The sequence below is a fragment of the Haemaphysalis longicornis genome, unplaced genomic scaffold (genome assembly GCF_048455015.1).
Source record: "Haemaphysalis longicornis isolate Haplotype H1 unplaced genomic scaffold, Haemaphysalis longicornis Haplotype H1 scaffold_7, whole genome shotgun sequence".
In the NCBI taxonomy this organism is placed as follows: Eukaryota; Metazoa; Arthropoda; class Arachnida; order Ixodida; family Ixodidae; genus Haemaphysalis; species Haemaphysalis longicornis.
The window spans coordinates 16,876,386-16,898,918 of NW_027526422.1; the positions used below are offsets into that span (position 1 = coordinate 16,876,386).

The following is a 22,533-nucleotide window of genomic DNA, read 5'->3' on the forward strand; positions in this document are numbered from 1 at the left end:
AACATTAACTCCGGACGTAGACAGATTTGGCTGTGAGTATATAAGAATACTGCACAGCTTCTGTGTCACTTTGGTGGTGTGCCTGAATCGAGTCACAGACAGAAAGACAGACGAGAATTGGTGGGTTTAAGTAGCCTAAGAAAGGCTATCGTCTTTAAAAGTATTCGTGGAAAAAAACTCCCACCTCCCCTCGCGGGAACCCCTGGGTAGATGCGACGCATAGGCGGAGCGGCGAAGGGACCGCGTTTTATAGCGCGCATAACGTTGAGGGGACTGCGTAAGCCGGTCCCAGTCGATGACGACGTTGGCGTACTTGTAAAGCGGCGTGGACGCAACACAATCCAACACAATCCACTTTAATCCAATCCAATCCAAGCCAAGCCAAGCCAAGCCAAGCCAAGCCAAGCCAAGCCAAGCCAATCTAATCGAATCCAATCCAATGCCCCCCGCGAGAGAGTGTTCGCTATCGGAGAGGAGAGGGGGTGAGCGGCGGAGCAACACCGATCTAGTCGGTGTTGGGCGGAGAGCGCAGCTGGCGCGGCGAGGAGAATGGGGGAGGGATGGACAACTCCGACGACGACGACGACGACGCCGTAGGGACAAGGCGAGTGAATCAGATGCTCTGCATCTATAACAGCAATGCCGCATGCAGGGGACGACGTTGCATTCGCGGCTTCCGCTACTTGCCCTCGCGGCAGCTCTCTTCCGAAGCACGGGCAGTCGCGGACCTTGTCCGTATCGCTTTCTTGGCATCTCTTGCATCTAGCGCTGAACTGCGAAGCGCACCCTCTCGAGCGTGGCCGACGGCAATTGTGATTTCGTTCCACGATCTAACAAGGCAATCGCATTGTACTGGGAACATGGCGCGGTTCACTTAGAGGTCGCTTGCTTGTGTAGTCTGGCATGCGTGAAAAGGAAAGAAAAGGCATGCTTAATGCGTAAGCCGCCTCTGATGAGTATACCGGACAGCACCAACGCGTGACGCTCAGCATCTGAAAAAAAAAAAAAGCGCAATTGCTGAAGTTAACAAGTTTATTCGTTACGACAGGGCAAATTGAGGTTATTGATTGAAGGAAATCGAAGAACACAAACATACAAGTTAGAAATTCTGATTGTGAGATCTAACGCGCAGCAGCTATGAGCACAGAAGCATTGGGCTATGAGGTGCGCCGTAATGGAGGGACCTGGCGTAATTTTGTCCACCTGGGGATCTTTAACGAGCGCCGAAATATCAATGCATGGCGTTTTTTTCCTTTTCGCCTTTATCGGAATAGCAGCCACCACGCCTGAGATCGAATCCGCGTCCTTGGGCTCAGCAACAACGCCTTAGCCACGGAGCCACCGCGGCGAGTAAACATCCTGTTGTGTTCTTCACAGCGTAGTGTACACCGGCGGCCAGTCGGGACATCCGAGTGTAGGAAAAACACGTCTGCAGACAGCGGAGTTGAGCCGTAAAGTGTGTTCATTTCTCAGGCTCGCGCGCTCGCCTCCGGGCGGTGCGCCATCTCCTGGGTACTACTCTCTCGTAAACAGGTACTCTTTCGGGTCCTACGTACTACACATATCCGCTCTCCGAGGCGTTGGGTTGAACGCCTTAGAAAAGTCCACAAATATAACGCCAGTTTGTAATTGTTCATTTACGGCTCTAGCAAGATCGTGCATAGTCTCAATGAGCTGAGAGGTATACAGTCCATAGTCCCTTTCTAAAGCCATGCTGGTTCGGATTAAGCCGGCTGTCTGTTTCAACGGCTTCAGTGAGAAATTATAAGATGACGTGCCTAAAAATTTTCGGAAATGTTGAAGTGAGGGAGATAGGCCTGTAACTTGAAGTTCATGAGGCATCACCTGATTTATGTACTGCGATTATTTTAGCAATCTTCTATTCTTTACGGATGGAAGCTTACAGGAGTGATATTGCATAAAGAAGGTGTAGGTATTTACTAATAGGCTGTGCGTACGTTTTTAGGAAACCTTTTTGGAAGTTTTGTCTGCGCTAGTACTTTTCTTCTCATCTAAGTTTGTGATGAAGGTCGAACACCAGATTCAACAATCGACAACGTTCCTAACAAGTAATGATCACGCTCTGCTGAAGAGGGCTTCCTTTGACCAATTAAAAAGAATATGTAGAAAATAACTCACCTTATAATGTTTTGATTCTGTTTCAGTTAGGGGCGTATAGCGCCAACGATAAAGTAGAACACCGCGGGCCGCACCAAGGAAGTTAAAAACAGAATGTGAACTCAGCACGTGAACAGTGTTCGGTTGACTTAGAATAACGCATCTGAGAATAGTGCGACGCAGACGTGGATAATATCTACGTTCGCGTCACGTTATTCTCAGTCATCCGAAAATATTATTAGATGCGACGCATCTCTTGCTCTCGGGTATGTCCCTCCTTTGTTGTCGTCGTCGCGGCGTTGTCCGCACGCTCACTGCACATGTGCAACTCTCCTCCGCTCTTGTCTCCGACAGCTGTGCGCAACACTCTCACACCGTCTCATTATCATAACAACAGCTGCGCGTGTGCGCTTCGCTACTCTGGGTGCGCGCATGTGTGCGCATGCACGCGACTCCCCCTCCCCGCCCCCCCCCCCTTCCCCCCCGGCTCCTCTCCTTTCAAAAGCGGGAATATAAGTGGGGGAGCGCACGGCGCCGGATCAGTCCAGCACTCGCTCTCGCACTTGACTTGACTTTGCTTGACCATACCTCCGTGCAAGATCTTCCGATGAAGACGTGATGGAAGCGACAGTCCCTTCAGCGAGTGGACTGACGCAATCCAATACCAGTGTCAGTCCTAACGCTCCCCCCTGATGCGTCGCATCACATCAGGGTTCCCTCGCGGGGAGATGGGGGTCATTTTTTTCCCCTACGATTAACCCGGGTTTCCAGCCCTCATGAGCATATATGCTTGCACTCATTCCGCGTTGCTGTCGGGGAAAACTTGATTCTTTGAATTACATTCAAATTTAATCGCAAAATAGCACCCCGGTTTCTGATGGAATCCCTATTGCTGTCTAGGCGTGGAAGAAAATAACTTACAAGAATGCAATGAACGTTGCATAACCAGTGCGCTTGAAACGCGCTAGACGAGCTCTTCCGAGTTGGTACGTTGTATTAAAAGTTATACACTAAGCTTCTGATAATTTGCGCTGCTTTTTTGTGCATTGGTGGTAAAAAAAATGAAGGAAGCTCCCACTAACGCGTAAGACTTGAAGGTAGCGAAGCTGTACGCAACCTTCGCGATCATCACGAAGGTTTAAAGGGACCCAGAAAAGCCTTTTGTAAAGGTTACAAAAGGCCTTTATTGTCGCATAGTACCAATATAGCGATGCAATGCCGTTGGAATTATTGATCTACATTCAGTATCAGCTGCGCCAGAAGCAATTAAGTGCACCTCTCCCTCCTTGCCGATTGATTCCTCCTCCCTCTCTGCTTCTTTCAAAGCAGCTGGAAACACTGGGAATAGCCATGTGACATCGCGACGCTCGACTTCCGTTCTCCGCTAGCTACATTCCTGCGCCTAGGCACGCGTCAATCGCTGCAGACCCGCCTTTGCCTCGGGATCGCGCAGGAAGGAGGAAGAGCACCCGGAAGCCAATGGCAGTGACGTTGGCGGCGACCGACGATCGGCCGAATCAGAGGGGCGCCTCGCCGTTGCGTCAGCCGCGGTCGGCGTTGCGTCAGCCGTGGTCGGCTCGCTGCGGCGGCGCGGTCATCGGCTGAGAAAGGCGATCTTCAAAAATTGTTTACAAATTATCCGTACAACGTATGGGGCTCACACATGGCTAAAAAATCCCCCGTTATGTGTTCTACCACCAGAATGCATTTGATTGCCACCTTCACAAAGCTTTTCTGGGTCCCTTTAAGTCCACGATTGCGGCCGATTTGCTTCTTCTTCGCTGCCGCAATGACCTTTACTGCATCATTGTTGCTATAAGTGTAAGCTTCTTTCATTTTTTGAAGTGATAATCATTAGACATCACCTTGGACGGGCGTACGCTATGACGTGTCCTTCTCGTGTCTTTCACGATTACGGTGAACGCTGGAGCTTTTTTGGACAATCTTGGCCAATCTCCCTGAGTGGGTATGCTTGGTTTGACAAACATGCGCCGGGGACGCTGGGCGGTGCTCGCGAAGTGCGCACACACGGGAGCTAGGCATTTTCTTGGTTTTGTTAACTGCCGGGTGGTCGCCGCGAGGCTCGCGCTCACGTGCGAGCGCGCGGAAATTTCTTGGTATTTTTAACTGCGGACACGAAAAATTACGATTTGATAAACAGCTTCGCTGTTAAAAAACACAGACACATGTTTGCGACGGTCAAGCCTTCTCTAGGACATGTGAACTCGAGTGAAATGGTAATAGCTTTCCTGAAAAGTACATGCCAGCGTTTCGTGATACCGGAGCGCAGAATATTTCCAGCTCCCAAACATGACGCGGAACTAGCGTTACGGAAGTAAGGCTAGCAAGCGGAACTAGTGGAACTAGCTTCTCAGAACGCATGAATGTGTGACCATGAGCCCACAGGCCGCCTAGAATATAATGCTGTACGGACAACCTTGTCTCAGAAAGTTGAAATACCTTAGAGGACTCTTTTTTTTTGCGTTTGCACTGCGTACGCGGCATCAAATAAACACACCCTTCATCGTTTATCCGGTCGCTTAAGTGAAATCTCTACCGTATCTGTGATCGCGCATTAGCGATACTTCAAGATCGTAGGAACATAACAGCACGCAAACGGACGGGGCAAAATAGAAAAGTCGCAACACAAGCTACGACCCGCTATTGCCATGTTGTTGGCTGCACAAGTGAGCAGGATAAGCCTGCCATCGCCACTTTTAGAGAACAAGTGTCGTTCCATGCAGTCCCAAAGGATCAACCGAGGCGTACTAGTGGCTGAAAGCTTTCCACGCAATGGAAGATGCAGAGCCGGGAGGCATTTGTTCAGCACTTTCGCATCTTGCCTATCTCATCCCCGTGCTTCTCACCAGGCCATAAAAAGCGCGTTGACATAACACCTACAGGCATCCAGTCCGGAAAAAAAAATTCTGCAGAAATTCAGATGGATTGCGTAGCATTCTTATGCTGCCTGTCTTGAGTATGAGTTTTTTCCAGCCATTTTTTTTTGTTTTTCTAAATCCTGTCCGAACAATTGTCTCCAATTACGCTATTATAACGATTACAGGTGAAACTTTCGCGAAATCTTCAATATTGCGGAAATGCCATGCGTAATGCGTTTTGCCATTTTCAGTAATTCTTGAATCATTTTCTTATTTTTTTGGTTTTGCAAAATTTAGCCCGACCAATTATCTCAATTTACGTTACTATATGGACTACATTTGGAACTTTCGCAAAATCTGCATTATTGTTGAAGTGCGGGGCGTTACCCCGTTAGCCATTTTATGTAATTATTTTACATTTTTCTTAATTTTTTAGTTTTTCAAAATTTCGTTCAAAATCGCGTTCGTTTTCGTTCGTTTTCAAAATCTCCATTTACGTTGTTCTAACGATTACATTTGGAACTTTCGCGAAATCTGCATTTTTGTTGTGGAAATGCAGGTCGTTACACGCTCCTCGCTGTGGGGGTATTCGGCAAAGAATGCTACGCATTAAAACAAAGAGGAACCTAAGAAATGTCTTCCGAGCAACGTATTGCTGTTTAGAAGTGAAGCCGACTTTGGAAAAATCGTGTAAGCTTTTTTTTAAGCTCTTTCCCACGTTACGTGTTGCGCAGTGATGCGTACGCATAAAGAAAAATTTGTCGGCAATGGGCGCCAACGCGGCGGTAAGGAGATGGACGACGATCGGGCTGCGGGCTCCAAGTGTAAGCGCTATGCCCGTCGGGACCCCAAAAAAACCGCGAGGCGGGAAAGTCGAAACGTCGACTGGATTGCAGTCGCGCTGAACGCTTCCCCGCCACGACGGCGTGGCTTTCACGGTAGTTTGTGGCCAAGCAACCGTTTGCCCACAAACCCACAAACAGCTCCGCTGGCCATCCACCTTCACAGAGTAGAATGGCACTGAATTTTTTAACCTTTCTTTATCTTTTTTTTTTGTTTTTTGAACCAAGAATCGATGATAGAAGCACTCTAACTAGGGCGGGACAAAATTGGCGCTGCATCCTGCTGCTATCATCGCAGCAATAATCATCCCACCCGCTATGATCAGTAAGTTTGTAAATAACAGACAAAATATACGTAACGTTTACCAGAAGGAAGACTTCAGATGAAGTTCGAGGTTACGGGCGCACACGAAAACGTGTATCTCAACCCCAATTCACATTTTGTGTAAAGCAAAGTTAGCTGACCTTTGGCTTATTTTGTTTTACTTGTTAGTAACTAGTTCATTTCGTTTTTCTCTTTTTAATCTTATCTCAGTTCAGACAAGCCGTTGGGGACCTGCTGAAGCCCGAACATGACGACCACTATCTCCTGCGCTGGCTTCGAGGTGGGTAACTGCTGTTTGGGTGGGCTGCGCGCTTTGCAAGCCCTTATCACATGCACTCACGTTCGTCGTCTCTCTTGAAAAGAAGTTAGATTGCGTTGTGTTTTAAAGAGTACAATGGTGTGCATAAGTGGAGAGGAAACAGGTGGGTGGGAGCGGCTAACAACGAGAACAGCTACGATTGATTGATTGATTGATTGATTGATTGATTGATTGATTGATTGATTGATTGATTGATTGATTGATTGATTGATTGATTGATTGATTGATTGATTGATTGATTGATTGATTGATTGAGCGGGGTTTGATTAGGTGGGTAGATGGATGGATGGATGGATGGATGTCAAAGGATCGTTATTCTCCTATTCTTATCGGAGGTCCAAGTACGTTAGACGTTTGGTATTCTGACGATTTATTGGGGGGGGGGGGGGGGGGGGGGGGGCAGGAGGGCAAGCTTGAGTAAAGAACACGATCGCGGCCGCGGTGGCTGCTGTTCATGTGGAGGCGAAAAGCGGAAACACCCATGGATCGAGATTTCATCGCTAATTAAAGATTAAAGATCCCCAGGTGGTCGAAATTAATCCGGAGCCCTCGACTACGGCGCGCCTCATGGCCCATGTGTAGCTTCGGCGCGTTAAACCCCACAATCAATCAATCAATCAATCAATCAATCAATCAATCAATCAATCAATCAATCAATCAATCAATCAATCAATCAATCAATCAATCAATCAATCAATCAATCGAGCTTGAGTAACATGTAACAGAGCCAACGTAGCGCAAGAGAAGGCTGTATACACACTGTTCATCTGCCCCTCCCGCCACAGTGCGCCTTAATCACCAATCGCTTCCACCAAGAAAGAAGAGAACAAGGAGGCCCGCATACACGATTTAGTACAAAACGTCTTTTGTTAGCATTGCGCGCACTGCGCACACCACTTTTTGGAGTCAAATCGTGCGCAGGGCTTCGCCATTGGCCTACTTTGATACTTAATCGCAATGACATGGCATCGAAGCGCCCTGCTGTGAAGCACCACCTACATCCTCCTTCTCCACAGCCCGTTTGCGTCTGCTGGAGGGGGAAGACTTGTCCTATAAATTTCCGAGCAGGATTCTACAGGTGCTATACTCACCTCGGCCACCATACCTAACACCACAACCGCAACAGCAGAAGCAACCGCCATAGCCCTGGCCGCCACCACCACTACAAGTACGGGCCACCTCACCATCTTAACAGACTCTCAGCAGGCCTGCCGCTACTGCCTTCTTGGCTGCATTCCCTACCAGGCTCTCAAGATACTTCAATCCCTCAAGACTCCCCCAACCATCCAGATAGTGTGGACACCTGGGCATGCCTTCCTACCAGGGAATGAGGCGGCACATGCCGCTGCCCGTGAACTCATTTTCCCGGATTCCCGTCCAAGGACAGACGACTTGGCATCCGCACCATTCCTCCACCCTCTGCCGCTCAGATACACCGACCTGCTTGCCCACTACCGCCACACTCGTTTCCACTACCCCCCTCCCCACCCGTCGCTCACTACAGCAGAGGCCCGGACGTGGCGCCGGCTACAGACAGGCACATACTTCAACTGTACCGTACTGTCACACATCTCCCCTACCACATTATCCTACTTCTGCCATTCCTGCAACCTCCCCACCACAACAGCCCATCTTGTATGGTTCTGCCCGCGCCATCCCGATCCCCTCCCTTCCCCATATCCTGAGCGGTGGGAACGCGCACTGACCAGCCTGCACCCGGAGGACCAGCAACGCCTGATCAACCGGGCCACCCGAGCTGCGGAAGCGCGCGGCTTCCTGAACTGAGGATGCCACCCACCTTCTTCTTTTTTTGCTCAATAAAACGTTTTGCCTCCTCCTCTTCCTCCTACTGTCCCAGGCGTTTAGAATCCATTCTATGCCTCCAAATTTTCGAATTACGTCCCTCCATCGGGTATTTTACCTCCCCCTGATCGCTTGCTGTCGCTCGGTGTTCAGTCCGTTGAACGAATGCTCAGGCGGTTGCCCGCCTTTTGCATCCCATGGCCATATACGCTTCCGCTCGTTACTCTTAGATTGAGTCAAACGATCTTCGATCCAAGTTGTTCCTAATTCATAACGGAGTTCTCTCATGCGTAAGTGGTAACCCTATCATTTCATGCTAAGGCTTTTTGGGCCTACCTATGCTTTCCTCCAGAGTACTTAGTCCCAAGTTACCGCCAATAGTGTCATAAGCGGGAGCCCATAGGTTGATTGTATACCAATCTATTTAGTGGTAGACGTAGTTTGCTGCTCATAATTTGTGAATTCTTCCGAAATTTAGCCGAACCCTCAAATTTATGCGCTTAATTTTGTTTTCATGGTATGGATCAGCGCTGATAACTTGCCCAAGATAGTGATATTCACTCAGATTGTCCAGGACTTCATTCCCCTTCTTGAAGGTGCCTTTCTTAGATGCTTATTTAACAGTTTATTTCTGTGCGCTAATTTTTAATCCTGATGCCAAGCTTTCTGAGTTCATTAAACGTTTTTACCATCCCTGCATGGACCAATTAAATCAGACGATGTCATCCGAATATCTAAAGGTAACCATATCAATTGAGGTATTTTTAGTGAGCGTATACGCATATAATTAGTCCAAATATTGTATACCAATCTTGGTATACAATCTTTGTGTACAATGTTAGGCCTATCAGTGACCCCGGATCCCAACCATGAGGCGGAAATAATTAGAAGGATAAGAATGTGGTGGGGTGCATTCGGGAGGCATTAAACGATAATGAATGGCAGCCTACCATTGTCCCTGAAAAGGAAAGTGTATGACCGCTGCATCTTACCGATACTCGCCTCCAGGGAAGAACCTTGGGGGCTTACTAGAAGGGTTCAACTTAAATTGACGACGACTCAGTGAGCAATGGAACTGACGATGATAGGTGTAATATTATGCGACAAGAGAAGAGCGGAGTGGGTCAGGGAACGAACGCGTGTTAAGGATATATTAGTAAAAATTAAGAAGAAATGGGCGTGGGCAGGGCACTTAATGCGAAGGCAAGATAACCGTTGGTAATTGAGGGTTACAGAGTGTATCCCTAGAGAAGGCAAGCGTGGCAGGGGGCGGCAGAAAGATAGGTGGGCAGATGAGATCAAGAAGTTTGCGCGGATAAATTGGCCGCAGTTAGCACAGGACCGGGATAATTGGAGATCTATGGGAGAAGCCTTTGCCCAGCAGTGACGTAGACAGGCTCATGCTGATTATTATAACGATGATGATTATACTGCTGCTGTTGATTATGACGATGATGATGATGTATATACGACACCAGTCATAAGGTGAGCAGCGCTGCGCAGACACATACATTCCAGAGTCAGACATTGGATCGTCTATGGCGCATTGAAGACTTGTAGGACCAAGATTTGTTGAAGTTCTCGGCCCGGGGGAAGAACACAGAATGTGTCTTCGCTCTTCGCGCATCACCAGCAGCGCGACAGACCTACAAATGAGGAATATAATGAGTGGGCCCAGGACTGGCGTGAAAGTCACGAGACAGTGGTCAGTGCGTGCGCGGGTAAAGGTTGCTTTATGCAGGATTCGCAAGAAGAAAAGACCGATAGCGGAAACAAGAAAGAACACGAAACTAAAGATGGAAGCGTTAACAGAGGCAACAGGCTATCATGAAAACGTTCGCGATAGAGAAAAAGGAAACGCCCTACGGAGGTTTGCCCGCTATCCCTCGGGGTGTCGTCGTCGTCACGACGCGTGCGGGGTGAACTGGGGCGTCACGGCGCGGCTGGCTCGATGGACGGCTCTACGCCACGTCGGATCCTGGCACGGCACATCGAGCAGGTATCGGAGATCACGCACGTGGGTAACGGCTCGATAGCGTAGCAGCGGGTCACGGTGAGCCGAGGGTTCCACCTCCAGATCAACACAGACCCGCGCCCTCTCGCCCAGCGCGTCACCAGCTCCAGATACGGGACAGCCCACGGGTTGTCGGGATCAGCGGCGGACGGCTCTCAGGAACAGCAGCGGTTGCGATCCGGGTTCTACCGAACAGTGATCGCAGGGCCGCGCTCTCTAGCCCAGCGCGTCCCAGGCGTCCACTGATCGGCCTCCCGTTTGATTTTCTGCACGCTGTAGCTGCGCGCTCCGTGTCCTCTTCGTCGTCCACCGGCACCTCATCACAGGTACATTCACGGTTAACTAATTCTGTGCAGACCTATCGGAATTACATGGCGTGCATAGGCGCACGTATAAAACAATGATCAGAAGAAAGCAGTACGAAGGAACGTGGTATTTACAATCCATTTTCACGGAAGCAGAGACCGGATATGCGGAAGTACGCGCTACTCGCAGAGCTTTCAAGGAACGTGTGCTGTTAATGCTTACCGATTTAATGGCGTGTTCGTGACAATTAACATCAGTTGTTAGTCAGCGCCGTGTTTGTGTGATTCTTCTATCGTCCTGTTTCTGCGCTATTTGTGACTCAGTCTTTAGCACGTCTTGTGTGACTCACCTTGACCTTTTACACACTGCGGCCTGAGTTTTACGGCGGGAGGTAACAACGTTTGCAGTGACAATCCTGCCACGACGGTTATTTCATGAATTTCACTTGTTGCTTCCTTGTTCGTTTCACAGCGCGGGAGTTCAACCTCAACAAGGCGGAGCATATGCTACGTTCGGTGAGTAGTTTAGTTTGTACGCGTAACTACAAAACGGATATTACCTTAAAGTACAGTGCGAAAAGTCGACATTTTGGCTCAGAAATATCGCTTGTTCGGAATTATTATGTCCTTTCTATAATCTCGACGAATAAAACGCACCCACTCACGCGCGCACCCACGCACATTGCCCGTCTAGCGCGCATCAAGATTAACCTGATTCTTTCATCTAGTCTTCACTTACAAACACATTGCCGGATATTACACTTGCGTTCAAAGCACTTCTAAATGTGTGTCGAGTGACAGTGATATTCACAATTAAGCGTGCACTTCCACACAATTTATACCTTATTTAAAACTTATGAAGACCACGTGTACAGCGAATGAAGTCTCGCTGGGCTAAGTTTACTAAGATTACGTAGTTTCACTTTAGCAAACATCAGCGAAACGAATGCTTTGGGTTGATCAGACTTTGTAATGATATTATTATTACTAATAAGAAATGCAGAACTGCTTTGGACCCCGTTCTAGCAAGGTCAAGTTAATCAAGTAATGGTGAGACGCACATTTTAGTTCTACGTTTTATTTGACCGAAACGCACGGTGGCATGCCCACCATCCTATATCGCAATCTAATAATATTCACATAAGTCAATTATTTGCCGAGATTTTTGCGGAGAACTGGCGTGCATATTTTGTAACTCGTTTTTCGTAATTATGGAGAGATATTTATTGATCTTTGCACTTCGCAGCACGTCAACTGGAGAAAGCAGTTCGGCACCGACGACATCGTGGCAGAGCAGGATTTCCCCGAGGTATGAACTGGCAACTTGCATGCCGACGGCAGCATCCAATATTGGAACACTTCCAGCATTGGAACACCCCCAGAATATGTGGCACGTATATAGGAGAATAATCTGCCTGTATCTTTACTAGAGTCTGAATAACTTTACTAGAGTCTGAAGGTATCGCCACAAATGCAGTATTTTTAATGAGGAAGCAATAAATGGCACAGAGCGATAAAGCTGATATCGGCATTGGCATTGGTGTGTAGGAAAGCAAAATGATCATACGTGTTTTTGAAGCGTTCCACTGCGCGAAGCGTTCCATAGCACTCGCCTAAACTCGTCAGTTGCAAAAAGTAACGTCCGGCCAGTATACCGCAGATGCAGTAAGGGAGGGAAAACAAGCAACCAGCGAGTGAACTGACATGACAGACAGGTTGCGAAACCCACGATCGTTGTCAATTCTCCCAGTACATGGCGTCAGGAGGGAGTAGCGGCCCAACGCGTAGGAGATAGGCTGAAGCCATGTGAAAGCGTAGGACGGTAGAGGACTGCGCAGCAAATCGTCTCAAGGGGCAAGCGGATGCAGGCCTTCGAGAACGCACAGTGGAATCAAAGCGTCTCAGGCGCTCCATTGGATATAAATGCTTTGTAGTTAGAACCCTTAAAAAGTGCAAAGGTGTCCTCGCAAATTTTCGGTGCGCCAGGCCAAATGAAATTTGCATGACCATAGGGTGTATTTAGCGGTGAAATGGGGTGCAATATTTCTTCAAGTAGCTGCATTATAACAAGACATCCAAGGCTCCTTTCTGAAACCATAAATATGGGAAAGCCGGCTTGGAAAATCAGCTTCCAACAGGCCTGTCGTCTTATTCTGTCAGAATTCTAACGAAAAAGTGTCCGTTTGAAGAACGTTAAAAAGGTAAAAGGTACCAAGATTCTAGTTCAGAACGATTCTTCGCAGCGCACACTGCAAAAGCGCGAACTCCTTTGGGAGGGCGCGAAAGGTGATAAAGTTCAAAAGAAAACAGCTTTTCTTATTCGAAGTATAGCCAACAAGATTAACCAACTCGAGGCCGAACTTCTGTCACATAGCTCGCACGTTGCTATTATCACTGAAACCTGGCTTCACAGTGCTATACTTGATGAAGATGTTGTTCCGCCCACCTACAAAATATTTCGAAGGGACCATGACACAACAGGAGGGGGTGTTGCCGCCATTTTAGGGGCGAAGCTCCAAACGGGTTCAGGCTGTCGGCGTTTTCTGTCGTCGTCGTCGTTTCATGTTGTCAGGGTACTAAAACACCGGAACAATCGTTTTCCAACGCCTCGCGCTGGAACGTAACGCGTACTAAAAGAACACACCGGGACACTCGTTTTCCAACGCCTCGCGCTAGAAATCTTCGTGCCTCAAAGAGAGAGAGACATTACTTAATTGAGTCTTAAGCGGGTTTATGTGAGCGGTGTGGCCGTCGGTTTGAGGCCGGAGGCGACGTTGTCAGCGCGGGTGACCAGAAGTATCTGGACCTCTGGGTCTGAGCTGCCCAGCGCTCCTTACCACTGCTCTTCATTAACTTTGGAGGGAAAGGGATCTTGAGGACAGGCCCACATAGAGTGGACCAGCGCGGCTGGGTCCCTACAGAGCGGGCAATTTGGCGAGGGGAATTGCGAGGGATGAATTCGATGCAGTATTGCTCGGCAGGCCAAAGAGTTTGTCTGCAGGAGTCGCCATAAGCGCTCCTGATGGTTGGTTAGATCGGGTTAGGCAGCAGGGTACCGACGACGAGAGAGGCGGTAATGCGTGGTGATATCATGGTACGTGATTAACTGATCCCTAGCTGACCTGGCGCCGTGGTAGGGGACGAGGCTGGCACCGGCACGGATTGTGAATCCTCGTGCTGCGTTGTGAGCTGCCTCATTGCCCCTCAAACCAGTGTGCGCGGGGGTCCAGACAATGTGTACCAGGGAGGTCGGGGGATTCTGAACGAGAATTTTGGACGTCACGGACGATATGTACCTGCGGGCGAAGTTTTGGATGGCCGTTTTTGAATCGGTGATTATATGTAGGTGACGGCGGAGTTAGTGCGAGCGCTATTGCCGCCTCCTCTGCCTCTGAAGGGGTGCTGGTTCGGACGCCTAGAGAGTTCAGAGGGCGGTCATTCGAGCTATTAGTGACTGCGAGGGTAAAGGCGTCGTGATGGCAGTATTCGGCCGCATCCACGTACAGGATTGCAGGTTTGATGGGAAATTTCCTGGTGGGCGCCCGCGCCCGTTGCTCCCTTCTACCACCGAGGTAGAAGGGAGCAACGGGCAATAATGTATACGGGGCATGAAGAGTGCACTTTCAATTCTAATCTTTGCCCGCAAATGAACAAAATATCGTCATTTTCCTTGAATACCCACACACTTTGACACAGAGTTGATAAGGTGACAGACATTTGTGTCCCGGGACATATTTTTGTGGGAAAAAACGCACGTGTTTTTACCATGCCAACTATTTCAATGTCCAAGCCGTCAATGTTAATCGATGTACATTGATGGCAGACATGCTCTTTTGGATGAAAAAATACTGCTTTTGTATTACGGGAACTGCTAAGAAGCGAATTTGCTACACTCCATGTGTGTAGTGACTGGAGCGCATAGTTAATGAGAGGCTGCAGCAGTCGTACGTCATTCGCTTGAAAATATAAATTCGAGTCGTCCACGTATATCATGTATTTGGGAATTTCATCAATTGTAATTATGTCATTAATATAAAAAGGAATGGTAATGGGCCCAAGATGCTGCCTTGTGGCACGACTGTTGTACTTTTCTGCAATGAAGAAAACTAATTTTCGATTACTAAACATAGTTGACGGTACTCGAAATATGAATTTAACTGGTGGAGTGGCAAGCCGTGAATTCCATATATCTACTATTTTGAAAAGTGTTTGATGAATGCGATTGAAAGTCTTTGAAAAATCAATGAGTACTCCAACGCATATGTCCATGTTTTCAAAGGCTTCCAGTATGATTTCTTTCTGGGCTATCTGAGCAGTTTCTGTTCACTTTCCTTCCCGAAAGCTGTACTGGGATGAACACAAGAATGTGTGCTTATGTGAAAAATTTTGTTATGCTATAGTATATACTTCTATATAATTTTTTCAAAGCCCTTCAAAGAAAAAACCAGGAGGATCGAGATAGGTCTATAATTTGACATGTTCTTATCTCCACCTTTAAACAACAAGATAACTTTAGAATGTTGCATACGTTTAGGGAAAATGGCCGTAGTAAGGGAAAGGTTATACACAAAGCAAGCACGGGTGCTATGATGTTTACGACATGTTTGATCGGCGTAATTTGTATGTTGTCAATGTCATTAAAGGAGGAATTTGTTGAGGAGGGCTGTTCTTAAAGGAGGAGTAAACTGCGCATACTTCGTTTTTACCGGTCGGTTCTAAAAATAAACTATTATTGCTTGAGTTAATAACTTGAGTGAAGGGCTTTTGTTTGCAATATTTTCCTCCAACAACATCTATTAAAAATCTGTTGGACTTTTCAGCCAATTCTTTCCCACGCATGCACCGACCATTATTACTTCTCATCTAAACTGAAACAAAACCCTACTGAATCCGAGTTTAACGCATGCATGCGGTAAGTTTAGCTTATTTAGGCAAGTGACGCAAAATACTCAGTCTCAGCCTTTTAAAACTGAGCACAAACTGAGCGGGGGGCCACTGTTCTGTAGCACATCCCGCACCCTGTCCACTCGTTGCTGCAGGTTCTGCGGAAGTACTACCCGGGAGGCTTCGTGGGCTACGACCGTGAGGGCAGGCCCGTGTCCATCATTCCGTTCGGCCGTTGCGACCTGAAAGGTGAGCGTCACAGCCAGTCGTCTTCATTTGCCTTCACTAGTCGTCTTCATTGGCCTTCACTTGATCAAGTTTCAGAGTATCGGCACACTTTTCTCTTATTGTTGTATGCCTCCGACAGCGGCTATTGGTCGAACCGCGTCACGTGACATTTGTTTGCCCTGGAAGGCCCAGGGGCGCTGAAATTTTTTTGTGTTGCCGCGCGCGCGCTCATCGATAAGTCATGATTTTCGGAACGCAGTGCGTCTGTATGCCACGTTGAGAGTGAGTTTTCGAGTCCCCAGACCGAGTAGCAATGCCGTGCTGCTCTGTACTGGGCTGTGTCAACCGGCTGGAAGGTGGAAAACGCCTGCATCCCTTCCCGCTGGGAAAGAACGACAGTGGCCTAGCCTAACCTATAGCCACTTAAAAAGCGTAGCCTAATTAGGGTCTCTAGCGTAACCTAGAGCCACTAAGTAAGCTACGCTAGCGTAACCGAGACTGACCCTGTCGCACCGGCACGTTGTGTCTAAATCTTCGAAAAGTAAAAACAGCTGTCATGGTTGTCAAACGGCGCCCGGACCCTATCGCGCCCGTCAATGTCAGCCGCAATAGGGCGCATAGAGCTGGCCACCCGGGCGTAAGGCACCAAAATGACTGCCGCCACGCGTCAGTGTCGTTAGCTTATTTAGTGGTTCTAGCCCTCGCCAGTGAGGGAGAGGAGTGAAAGCGCAGGGCGCATCATCGGATGGTCACGTGAGCGCATGCTCCCGGCCGTTTCTCCGTAGTCACGCGTTCGGAGGTGATCGCGCGACGTTGCGACAGGCGCCGCGCAAACAGGCCCTCTTTACGGCAGCACTGGTGTTACGCGCATGGAGGAAAGACAGCTCTTTTGTCCTCCAAGTGTTTTCCTCGGCGCTGATCGACGGTATTCTTGGCGCTCGAGCGCAGGCAGAGAAAAGAAATAAAACAAAAGAAACAAAGCGTCACATTGTTTATGGAACTATTTCATGCGTGTGCTAGCCAATTCTTTCCTCTTGTCACTCAGTCACTGCATTCAATGTAAAACTCACGCCCTTGAACGAAAATTACAGCGTTTTTGTTATTCCAAAATTGTCGTCGAATTCGCCATTAAGAAAGTATATAAAAACACGGTTTAGAAAATGTCGTCAAAGAGAGGCTAAAATCAAAACAGGAAAAAAGAAACAATACATAAAAACCGAGCCAACCCCACCAACGTGAAACCGGGGAGGGGCGAAGCATTCAGTGTATAAGTGTATTCGTGGCGCCTTGACGTTTTTTCCCACGGAGATGAAACCGTTGGGGGTTGAGGTATACAGCTTTGCTGTAAAAGTCTCGTGTTTTTGAAGCATGAAGCGTTCTAGCGCGAGGCGTTTGAAAACGAGTGTCCCGGTGTGTTCTTTTTAGTACGCGTTTTAGCCCGGAGATGAAATTTACTAACGCGAGGTGTTGTAAAACCAGTGTCCCGGTGTTTTATTACCATGGCTTCATGAAATGATGATGACGAGACAGAAGACGCCGACAGCCCGAGTCACTAAGGGGCTTCTCCCCTAAAACAAAACATAAAGAAAAGGCACTGTCGGCGCTGTTGGCTCGAGCAGCGCCCGATAGCCGAACCGATGTTAAGCGGTGTGGCCTACCTCATATGAACTAACCCGCTGATGATTGATTGATTGATTGATTGATTGATTGATTGATTGATTGATTGATTGATTGATTGATTGATTGATTGATTGATTGATTGATTGATTGATTGATTGATTGATTGATTGATTGATTGATTGTAGGGTTTAACGCGCCGACACAACGCAGGCGATGAGGCGCGCTGTAGAGGAGGGCTCCGGATTAATTTTTGACCGCCTAGGGATTTTTAACGTGCGCCGAAATCTCGTACACACGGGCGTTTTTGTTTTTCGCCTCCATCAGAAAAGCGACCGCCGCGGTCGGGAATCGGACCCGCGACCTCGTGCAACCAGCTGCTGACACCGAGAAGTGTAGCTCACAGGAAATATTTATTGCGTATTTTCTTGTCCCAAGTTCATCTGGAGCGCTGCAATGCATTAGGAAAGAACACCCTGAAAATAAATTGCGGCGAAGGCGATCCAATTATGAATGATAAACACAATATGACAATCACCAAATACAAAGTTTTTAATTTTCGAGTTTAGAAGTTAGAGTTTCAAATTTTCTAGGGCGAAAGCCTTCGTAACTGTCCCAACTGTAAATGGTAGCTACGATGTTAAAGATACAACCACACTACAAGGTTGAAGTCCTATGTCATTTCTTTTAACTTTTGCGATTTTTAACATTTAGTTTAAAAATATCTGTTCCTGACACAATTTTTCGTCACGATTATCTGCAGTCCAAACTTTTGGCGCTTTCCAATTGCTTTGCATTGCCGGAGTGGGACTAGCGTCCTTGAGATGTATTTGCCGCGCAACGTTGAACCGCGGAATTTTGTCTTATTCTACCCGCATAATTATAAAGTGCGATATAAGGTGACGTATTAAATCTAAGATTTTACGTTATAATTTCAGGAGCCTAGTGCGGGAACAGGTCCAACAACTATGCTCTCGTATGCTCCATTGAATTTCATGTTCCGCGTTAATTAATTTAGGCATTTAATTCCTATCCAATCATGGTATATTCTGGTAAAACTGCCGGACTCCCTTTCCTAAGCTCGGTGCAGGTATTTAGCTATAAAAAGCAACATGAGACTTGACGTAATTCAAAACAAAGCGTTATACCTATGGTCTGACTCCTAGATTATCTGCTTGAGACAGTGCCAGGAACGACTGTTAACAGGTGGTCCACCCCAAATAATGCATAAGCTTTTATAGAAGGGCAAATAAAGATATCTCGCTCTCTCAACGTCTAAAAACGTCACTATCCTTAAATTTTATTATTAAATTTTATGTGATTCATGCTATGTGCTTAGAGTTTCAAACAACCTTTTTCAAGCACTCCACGGGCGCTCGATTAAGCGCATGAGGAACTTCAGGGTCATTAAACGGCATGAGAGCAATGAACTTGACCATGCAGCAATTCTTCACGAAGCTTGCGCAGATAATTGCGCCAAATTTCCCCGAAGAGACGAGTGTTCTTTTCCCTTTGCAGGTCTCCTGATGAGCGTAAGCGTGGATGACGTCATCAGGTTCGCGGTAAGCCAGTTCGAGATCAGCGAGAAAGACCTCAAGGCGCAGTCCATAAAGGTACTCAGGACGCGTGATCAGAACTCACGGAACTTACCGCTGCAGCAGTGCTCATACCACGTGTGAAAGGAAGGACAGTAACCACGGGACCACGGTGTTGTACCCGCAGTGAATGCAGAAAGGGAGGCTGCGCACACGGTGTCATTTCTCCGAGCCTAATGAGGGCGTTAGGGAGGAACGTGCGACGTTACACGCAATGCTTATCACTGCCGCTCTGGAATTGGAAGCTGGCATATTTAATGCGTGTGCCCTGACTCTTACCTGTGTGTGCCTTTTCGTAGTCGCGACTGTTTCCCTTTGCGTGGTATACACCGTTTCATCGGTAAATCCTTAATGATCAGGGTATGTTCTGGGCTGTGCTGCGCATGCGCAGTGACATCTTTCTGTCGACTGCGCCAATTGTAGGGCTGCTAGCACTTCCCACTGATAAAATGGCACCTGCCAGGACGAAGAAGTTAAAAAGGTCTATTGAAAGGCTGCTCGATTCAATTCGATACGGCATCCTCTTACTAGCGTGTCTCCAGCTTTTCTGATAAACAAAAGATATCATGCGAACGTGTTTTCTTGTCTTAACTCATTCTTTCTTCGTATCGAGCTAAGCACTGCATATTTTCGTTTTTGCCGCTAGGCCACATATCACATGACGTGCTTACTCTGGACGCTAAGGGCTCTTAGTGACATTGTCAGTCGATATTTGCAGGTAAAACAAGAGCAGACATTCCTGCTTCACGAACATGTGCTAGGGCTGTCCGTGCAATTTCGGCCGTTATGTATGAGTCTTGATAACAGGATACAGAGGCTATATAAATCGTCTGTCCCGTTGTATGCACCGGTTGACACCTACGGTTCATATATCATTTATTTCAGCATACTGTCAATGCTGTCGAGGGATTATTACAGGAGCGGAGTCGCATAACAAAATAAATAATAAACGTTCCAAATTATTTGAAGTACAAGCATGGGAACGGTGTTGCAACGAGTGACGCCGTCTAAGGTATATGGCTGTGTAATTGATGACGCAGATTCAATTGCTATGTAACAGCAGCCTCCAGAAAGCGACGCGTATGTAATTAGCTGTGCAGCGCTGGATTTACACTTCCCCAGTGCTGAGAAAGAGCAGCCTCCAATAAATACTGATGTCTCCTATCAACAAGATTTTGAGCGCAAGGATCAGTACGACAAAAGAGTGTCATTGATGATACTCCTTTTTTCGTCCTTGTCTTATCGCGCTGTACGGTTTTCAGCCGAGTTCAAGCTTTAGCTTTGGTTCACTTCCCATTCGTGGTCACATATAATTGAAGTTTTCACTCCCCTCTCTTACGCTGCCCACCACGCCTGGCTGCAGCTGGGCAGAGTCATCGAGACCGTCACGTACATCTTCGACTTCGACGGGTTCGCGCTCTCTACGCTAGCCTCGAAGTCAGGTACGTCACACCACAGACCCTCGTCTTATCCTGCTCTAGTACTGCAGAGTGTAAGAAATGACCTATTCCAATTTCGAAAGAATTAGTCACAACGTATACCGTGCTTATTGCGCTCCTAAAAACGTACAATATTTGAATAATGGTATCATGTGGACCCCCACTAAAACTTACCCCGCTAGTTCGACCTCCGATTAATTCGAACAGATTTCTTGTCCCCTCGAGTTCGATTAAACGAGGTTTGACTAATACTTTTGTCGCAGAAGGTGATATGGACATGCATGCGTCAATATGGGAGCACAGGGAGCCAATAAGTTGAGCTTAAAGCGGGCAAATAAAATTTACTTACGACAATTGAAGAAATGAGTGTAATAAAACAGCAAAAAAAAAAAAACAAAAGGAATACCAGGCGCCTAAACAATTTTCTTTTTGTCAGCAATGTTTAGCTTTGCAGAACGCTTCACCGTGCAAGTTCATGTTTGTGACCAAATTTTAGTCATATATCGCAAATACCTTGAGCCATTCTTAGTGGGTTGCCGATTTGTACCGTTATTGTGAGCGAATCTTTAACACACGTCGGTGTATTTATCTATTCATTGTGCGGAAAGATAAACGCCGCATAAAACAAACAAAGACGCCAAACCGCATGGTTTTAAAAGACTAGCTCTGTGATACTTTTTTTTTTGATTTACCACCTTTGCCATTTTTTCTAATCTTGTGCTAATCTTCTTTTCACAGTCCTTGATTACGTGACAACTTTAATGTGCACATTTGAGGACAACTACCCTGAGAGGCTGAACAAGGCGATCGTCATCAACGGTAGGCCATATCAACACTTAAAAGGAATGACGCACGCATTATACATTTAAAAAATTGAATACCGCTTCCTACATCGTTAGACATCGAACATCGTTGCGTGGGTATGTCTCGGGAACAGTGACTTTTTGATTTGATTTTAGGGTTTAACGCGCCGACGCAACGCAGGCGATGAGGCGCGCCGTAGTGGAGGGCTCCGGATTAATTTTGACCACCTGGGGATCTTTAACGTGCGCCGAAATCTCGTACACACGGGCGTTTTTGCTTTTCGCCTCCATCAGAAAAGCGGCCGCCGCGGCCAGGAATCGAACCCGCGACCAACAGTGACTTTTTGGTGCATACTTGATATATTGTTGATTTCAATGCATCAAGCAAGGCTGCCCTACTTATCAAGGATTTGTTTTGTGCGCCTATAAACACATGCGCCTGGGAACGGGAGCCTTAAATTGCTGCCATTATAAAAACGCACGCACGCACACGGGCCTTGTAACGGTGTGTTTCGAAACGGTGTGTTTCTGGTGTTTCGAAGTGGAGGGGATAGGGTCAGGTTATCACTGCACCGTGATATGGCTACCGGCAATGCAGGTGAGTTGAAAGTTACTGAATGTACTCTTAACGTTAAATGTACCATTCTATCAACATCGAGATGTTTCTGAGGGGACTTCAGGCGGGATTACGTTGTTTTCTAAAATTACGGTGCTTTAGGCTTCTACTGAGAACACTTCCTTTTCTGCTTGGGTCGCATAATTTCTGTCTTGCAAAGTTTAGTCACAGGCTTCCCAATATGGTAATTTTTTAGATCTTTGTTTGCATTTTTTAGACATTGCATAAAAAGCATACAGGGGGTTGCAGGTATCATGCACCAATATTTTAAAAAGAGCAATGGCGCTACTTGAAGCAAAGCTATTGCACAGTGTTTCCAGTGGAGTGGAGTAGCAGCCAGTAATATTTTCTTTAATGAGATTTAATTAATCAATTTTAAATAGTTTAAATAGTTTAGAAGTACTTTCGTAATCACCTAAGTGGCAATGAGACACCTGTATGTACCCACGAGAGGAATCTAGCTGCGGTAATTTCAGCAATGAGCTAAACATTTGTGTACTCATTTATTCTGACTGATAAAGAAACCCCTCGAAATATGAAAAATACCACGTGACGACGCACCCGCCCGCACCACAAAGCAGCGCCCTCAAATAATCTGATTGAAAGCAACTGTTTTGCCTGTCATATGCCAGCAGAGACAGCGCATCACCTTGATAATGGCATGCAAGGAAGTAGCAGCAACAGCAAGTTTCGCGGGGTGCGTGTGGCAGATAAGGCATGCACAAGCTCGGTCGCGATTTTTTCTT

The 22,533-nt window shown here is 47.2% G+C and overlaps 1 protein-coding gene across 1 annotated transcript in view; it reads left to right on the forward strand.

Moving 5' to 3' along the window:
• The window catches only part of LOC144144598 (SEC14-like protein 2), a 49,087-nt gene that overhangs the window by 15,714 nt on the left and 10,840 nt on the right, over positions 1 to 22,533 (forward strand). Inside the window, exons 2-8 of the mRNA XM_077676105.1 lie at positions 6,375 to 6,444; positions 11,078 to 11,121; positions 11,852 to 11,914; positions 15,645 to 15,738; positions 18,853 to 18,947; positions 20,293 to 20,371; positions 21,107 to 21,187. Of these exons, the coding sequence (XP_077532231.1) occupies positions 6,375 to 6,444; positions 11,078 to 11,121; positions 11,852 to 11,914; positions 15,645 to 15,738; positions 18,853 to 18,947; positions 20,293 to 20,371; positions 21,107 to 21,187 (526 nt within the window). The remainder of the gene's footprint in view (positions 1 to 6,374; positions 6,445 to 11,077; positions 11,122 to 11,851; positions 11,915 to 15,644; positions 15,739 to 18,852; positions 18,948 to 20,292; positions 20,372 to 21,106; positions 21,188 to 22,533) is intronic.